The following is a 6,862-nucleotide window of genomic DNA, read 5'->3' on the forward strand; positions in this document are numbered from 1 at the left end:
TTTTTTTTTTTTTTTTTTTTTTTTTACAAATTGAAGGTTTGTGGCAACCCTGTGTCTATCACGCCATTTTTCCAACCGCAGTCTGCTCACATTTTGGTAATTCTCACAATATTTCAAACTTTTTAATTACTGTGATGTTTGTTATGGTGCTCTGTAATCGGTGATATTTAATATTACTGCTGCAAAAAGATTATGACTTGCTGAAGGCTGAGATGATGGTGAGCAATATTTTTAAAAACTATGTATTTTTGGAGACATAATGCTATTGCATACTTAATATATTACAGCATAGTGTAAGCATAACTCTTACATGGACTGGGAAACCAACAAATGTATGTGATTTGCTATATTGTGATATTTGCTTTATTTTTCCGGTGGTCTGGAACTGAACCTGCAACATCTCTGATGCTTGTTTGTAGCAGTAGCATATAAATAACTTCTTTAAGGTATTTTAGGCAAAGTCTAATTGTTTGAGTTCCAAAAATAATCCCTGAATCGCCAAATACATATTCTACCTAACTTTCAAGGCAGCTGGAGAGCAATTCCTGGATGCATATGGGGAAATGTTCTCAGAAAGCCTTGTATGGAGAAACAGACAAATGGTGTGACATCGGCATAGCCTAATCACAACCCTGAAAGTAAGGGACATGGAGGATCCTTAGCTACAGTGCCATGCGGTAGAAGGAATTGGGTCTCCTCTAGCAAATCTCTCCGATTCTGAGCAAGAAGGAGGGCTAGCTCCCCAAAGAGGCTATTCTTCAGTTCATGATTAAGAGAGAATGTTATTCATCCACAGGTCTAAAATTTGAAGGAAATTTTATGATTTGGTTATTTTTTCCCTTGGTTTCAAAGTAGGAATTTAATGAGTCAAGAAACAATTTACATTTTTACTGTTATTGTATAATATGCATACTATATAGCTTGGGAAATATTTTCTAACAGAAGATATCTTTCTTACTCAGAAATGATTGCATCTTTGACTAGAATACTGACTCATTAAAAGTATGCCCTATGCATATGATTAAAAATAAATATTGTAGATCTGGATCAGCTTTTAAACCTATGTATCGGTATATGACCTCAAGATTAATGACATTTCATTATCTTAAAGACAAACACTTCACCCTATTTATCCTCATTGCTTTTTCAATCCATTTACAACCACCATTTGCTACTCAAATTTAAGAAAATATTGTAATTACCTCATTTAATGAATTAATTTTATTTTTATTTCATTTAAATTAAGATTTAATTGACACGCTAACATTGTAAGTTTAACGTACATAGGTTTAAGGTGTCTGTGAAAGTTGAAGTGTTAGTCACACTGTCATGTCTGACTCTTTGCGACCCAAGGACTGTAGCCCGCCAGGCTCCCCTGTCCATGGGATTCTCCAGGCAAGAATACTGGAGTGAGTTGCCATTCCCTTCTCCAGGAGATCTTCCTGACCCAGGGATCAAACCTGGGTCTCCTGAATTACAGGCAGATTCTTTACCGCCTGAGCCACCAGGGAAGCCCACTACATCTATATATTGTAATTTGTAACATGATTAATACTGTAGCATTATACCTCTGTCACTGTCACATAATTATTTCATTTTGTGGTGAGAACATTTAAGATCTAGCCTCTTAGCAACTTTGAGGTGTATAAACACTACGTAATTACCTCATTTAAAGAGCAATAGTGACATTTATATATCAAACAAATGTCTGTGTATGTCTAGTAGGTACAGGTTTTAAGAGATAATATGCTTTATTATTAAATGGAAGAAGAGGGAACAAATGAGTGGAAAAGAGAAAAAAATTGGATTAGAAGGTACATATGGAAGAAATACAATGGGCTATTTCTGTCTTTATTTTACATTAATATCTAAATCAGCATACATTCTTCAAATATTTTTCATGGTTTAAAAGAGGTGAGGCACTACTCTAGTTATGTAAATTTGAACTGTCACATGAGCTCGTGTCAGAGACATAGTTATGAATACCTTCAAAAGGTAAGATTTCCATGGCATGTGCATGCGTGTGTGCTAAGTCACTGCAGTCGTGTCCGACTCTGTAAGTAAGACTTGTTCTGTTTAGTTTTAAGCATAATTATGAGATTCTTGGCCTAATAACATGTAGTAATACATTAATAGGTTAGGGAATGTTTTCCTCTTAAAACAACTTTAAAATTTTAAGATTTTATGTGACTAAAGAAGACATAATCAAATTTAAATACGATATCAATTCAGATTGATCTTTTTAAATAAACATATGTCAGATAACCAGCAATTAAGTCAAGGTGTTAATTGTAGTTAGTAAACATTATGAAATTTCAGTTTCAATTATGGCTAATTTTAAACAGTCCTCCTCTTTCCATTGCTAAGATTCTTGAGGAAAGTTCTATCTTGAAGGGTGTTTCTTACATGTTACCCTTTAACAGATGCAGTGATCAAATGGTATGAAAATTTGAAGTTATATATATAAAAATATTAATAAAGTTTGCAATATTGTTTTTCCCAAATTAAAAATTTCATCAAATATCACCATCTCAAGTCTCAAACCACTTTTGGTGGCACGCGGCAGCCACTTCAGCTGGGAACAGAGATTCGCACTGTTCACTGTCGGCTTTGATCTCCAGTCGTGTGACATCTTCAGGGCTGCAGCCGCTCAGAAAACAGATCAGTCCTGTTTTACCTGCCAGAGTAGCAGGGGCTGTTTTCTTTTCTTCATATGCTTTTACTAGTACAGTGTATTTTTATAAAGTCTTGTTATTCATTAATAGTTTTTAGTTAATTTTTTTTTTGCATATCAATGGAGAAGATTAATTAAAAACCCCTGAGAGCATAAAGAGATTAGTGTTTTAACTTTGGAATTTCCTTTACAGGATTTGAGAACTGGATGAGATCATGGAGGTTACCTAGTCCATCTAATTACTGTACATGGACCTGTGGAGAAACTGAGGCAGTGAGGTAGGTTAGGATAATGTAGGGAGGGGAGGGCAGATTTGTATCTTGTTCTTTCTGCTGAGTCAAGCTGTTTCTGAAAGTGAAGTGCTAATTACACTTGAAGGGGCTGAGTATAAAAAGGACACTTTAGTTGTGTCTCTACACACAAACCAGTGGGAAGAGAGAAAAAGCAGTTCAAGTGTAAACAATCAAAGAGTAAAAAGCCTCTGAAGCCAGTGCATTCACTGAAAATAGTTCAGTTTGATTTATCATGGAACCTGGGTGTAGATTTAGTTAATAACTTCTGTTTGGACTTATGGATATTAAACATTGAGACTGTTTTCAATTTTACAAGCCTCTAAATCAAATATGGCCACAAAATGACTTGAAAGACATTTATTAACTAAAGAAAATAATCATAAAGTATCCAATAATAATAAATTTACCACATTTATCATTAACGATAAGTGTGTTTCTGAGAAGAACATCAGGCACTTTGGAAAGTCTTATTCTGCATGGGTCTAACACTGGCAAAGTCTCTCCAATGTAGTCATTCACATACTGAAGGCAACTTCTTTACAGGAATATTAGTGAATCATCTCTCTAAGATTTTTGTTAGGTACACTATCTGAAATTTTGTCTTTTTTGGTTTTGGTTTGAGGAGGGTAGAATAGATATTCTCTAAGAAATAAAATTAAAAAGTTACTATACCAAAGTTATTTACTTCTCAGTGGTAGGTTATACACTTTCAGAAATTAACAAGAGAAAAATTCTCTGGGGCGCTTTTGTAACATCCATATAAGAGGAAGAAATATTTACCCACTTGGCCTTGATACTGCATTTACTGGGTGAAGTTGCATTTTAGAGGAATCAGGGTTTCATAAGTTGTGTTCACTACAGGTTAATGAGCTCGTGTCTGCTCCACTTAGGTCTCAGAAATAACCCATCCACTAATTTAATTATAGCCAGTTGAGACTTTACTAGTTGGTAAATGTATTCTTTAATTCCGAAATCCTCGAGAGTTGCCTTGTAGAGATTTTCAAAAGTACACAGATAAAATACAAAGAAGAACAGAAAAAGCCTTCTTTGAATCTTTTCTTGACTAATATCATTTAAAGATCCTTTAGTGGGTAACATCTTCATTGAGGCGGTGGTTCTCAGACTTCTAGGGGGTGGTTCCAGATTCCTCTTATAATTCAAGTGAGTTGTATCCATGGACTTTTGCTCAATAATCCTGAACTGTGGGTTGTTAGTACCCTAAGGTCAGAGAATTTTGGTAAACTGCTAAGAGTCACACAGCTCTCTGTCTGCCGATACTATGTTTCCTGAGTCTGTGAAAACAAACTAACAAACCTCCGGCTCCTCAATTCTTAAAATGCACACAGGCAGATACATATGGACAGCAAGAGCACAGAGATTTAAAAACAGAGCATAAAAAAGTAACTTGAACAGACTGTGGCATTTCCCTTGGTCTGTTGCTAACGGCCCACATAAAACATGCTTAAAAAAAAAAACCAAAAACCTGGCACTTCTTTTTATCATCATTTAAAATGATTCAAATGGACATTCAGAATGTACGGCATTGGGAATGTATCCCATCTGAGTATAAATGGTAAAGAGCTTCATTGAACAGAGGGCTGTGTTTTCAGTGGTTTTCCGGCTGAAGTTGATACATATTTGGGCTGTCCTCTTTGGTCATGCTTTTAAAGCCAAACACAAGATTTTAATGTGTATGCTCAGGACTACAAACCCAGTGGTGTTAAACATGCCTTTTTGTAAGAAAAATAATTAGGGACATGAGTTTTTAAAATGCCTTCGGGATTTGAAGATGCGCAAGAAATGTGTAAAAAGAAATTACTTCATTCTCCTTTTATTCTGCACTTTTAAAAATTGACTCTGAAGCCCATCACACTTTGTTTCATTGAAAACTAGAGACTCCTGCCTCTAAGCTGTGAGCTTTGGGGTGGCTGTATTCTGAATAGTGTTCCAATTAGAGTTCTTCACCTAAATTCTATGGCTTGGATATCCCCTATACTCAAACATATTCTGCACTCTAATTTAAAACTTCAACAAACTTAGACAAGAATCCATAACCAGCCAGTGGTCTGTGAATCTGTTTTGACGATACAGCTGTGGATGGACACTTCCTATTGATAACTGTTTTTAAAACAGTTTAAACGATTTTCATAACACTGAAAACAGCCAAAACCCCCAAAAAAAGTAATTGTGACCAGGTGAAGTGAAAAACTGTCCAATCACAGAATATCCCTGTTCACGATTCTAAGTCTAAAGTAATGGAGCTCATGTCCTCAGCTTTTCTCAGTCTCAAGTTTCTGGTCCTGAATATTACACTTGAATATTTTAAGTATTTTCTCAATCTGAAAATATATTTGTTGGGAAAAGCCGTCCCTTTTCTGCAGCCTTTACTTCCGGAGGAGTCTAACGCTTTCTTGCTGACCCTTATTTTAATACCGCAAGCCTGGACACGTTACACAGTGTAGTGTCTGTTGTCAGGCTTTGGAGAATTTATTTCAATTTACATACAATCCTCCAAATCCTCTGGAGAGCTAGATGTGAAATCCGAGACCGATCCTTCTCCCCAGCAGGCTCTTCCTTGGCCTCTAGTCATTCATAGCCAAAGGCTCCAAGGCTCCCTCCGGGAAGGCGCGGTGGGGCTGAAGGGTCGGGAAGAGGGGTGACTGCGGGGCTCGTTGCGCCGAAGATTTACAGTACTTCTCGCATGCGGCGCAGCAACCCCCTCTGTGGCTGTGGGTGTCTGGTGTGACGGAGCGGAGAAAAGCTCTCTAATCTCCCAGGGCCTGCCTCTGCCGCTCCCCTCCCTCCCGCCGTTCCGGCCTCCTCGCTCTCGCGCTCTCGCCGTGGCCTTTCTCGGGGAGTTTCGGTCCCTGAGCGCAGCCAGAGTAGCTTTGGCAATCTAGATCTGGAGCCTGTGTACACACGCTCACGCACACACGCGCGCACACACATGCACACTCACTCGCACACACGCACTCCGGCTCTCCCCACGGGCATATAGAGCAAACCCGGAGCTTCATCTACCTTAGGGAGATGGCCCGGACGGACACTTCTTGCTCACTTGTCGTCTCCGGAGGTCAGCGCAACGTCGGGACCAGGGAGGCTCGCTGCCCGGTGTGCAGCCTCGCGCTGTTTGCCGCCACCGCTGCTTAAAGTGTCCAGGCTGGAGGAGAAGGCTTCTCCCGGACAGATTCCCGGCGCAGCTCTGCGGCCCTGGGACTTCACCGAGCTGCTTCACCCGGGTCTCTTCCGCCCCGGCCATCCTCGCGTCCCCGGCTGCGGGGCTCAGGACTCGGGAGCCTCCGCCGCTGCCGCCGCCGCCGCTGCTGCGAGCACATCCCACCCAGAGGACTGAACGCCAGCGCTGGAGTGGGGAGAGAAAGCGGCAGCCCTAACTTCCCTCTCCATCGCTCCCTCCTTGGCAGCCGCGGACCCGCTAGAAGGCTCCCGCGGAAAGCCAGGCTAGAGCTCGGCACTGGGGACGGCGAGCTGGGAGCAGCGGGCGTACAGGGGCGGGGGCAGCCTGCGCCCCGGAGCCCGGCGCCCGCCGAAGTAGTGCGCGCTCTGGGGCGAGCAAGACGCTCTCCAAGTTGGGCGCGTCCCAGAGTCCGCTGGCCCGCGCCCCTGCAGCCGGTGTGGTGTCCGGAGAGAGGCGGGGCTGATGGGGGGCGTCGTGGGCGCTGTCGCCTACGGACAGAGCCCGTCTTAAAAGACGCCCGGCCGGTCTCCCCAGGGTCGCAGCTGGCGTCGCGCCCTCGGCCGGCGCGCGCTCTGATGCCGACGCTACCGGTGGCCCGGGTGGCCCGCTCACGGGGGGCGCCCGAGGGGGCGGGGGAGGAGGAGGAGGCTGTGTGATGGCCCTAGACGGCGAGCGGGGGAAACAAGAGGAGGAGAAGAA

General features: G+C 42.0%; 1 protein-coding gene across 1 annotated transcript in view; it reads left to right on the plus strand.

The window, feature by feature from the left end:
- The first annotated feature begins 5,997 nt into the window (after positions 1 to 5,997).
- TRHDE (thyrotropin-releasing hormone degrading enzyme) overlaps positions 5,998 to 6,862 on the plus strand; it is a 446,185-nt gene continuing 445,320 nt past the window's right edge. The window contains 2 exon segments of the mRNA XM_010840948.1: positions 5,998 to 6,078; positions 6,127 to 6,813. Coding sequence (XP_010839250.1) covers positions 5,998 to 6,078; positions 6,127 to 6,813 — 768 coding nt within the window.

This window comes from Bison bison, unplaced genomic scaffold, assembly GCF_000754665.1.
Source record: "Bison bison bison isolate TAMUID 2011002044 unplaced genomic scaffold, Bison_UMD1.0 scf7180017864151, whole genome shotgun sequence".
In the NCBI taxonomy this organism is placed as follows: domain Eukaryota; kingdom Metazoa; phylum Chordata; class Mammalia; order Artiodactyla; family Bovidae; genus Bison; species Bison bison.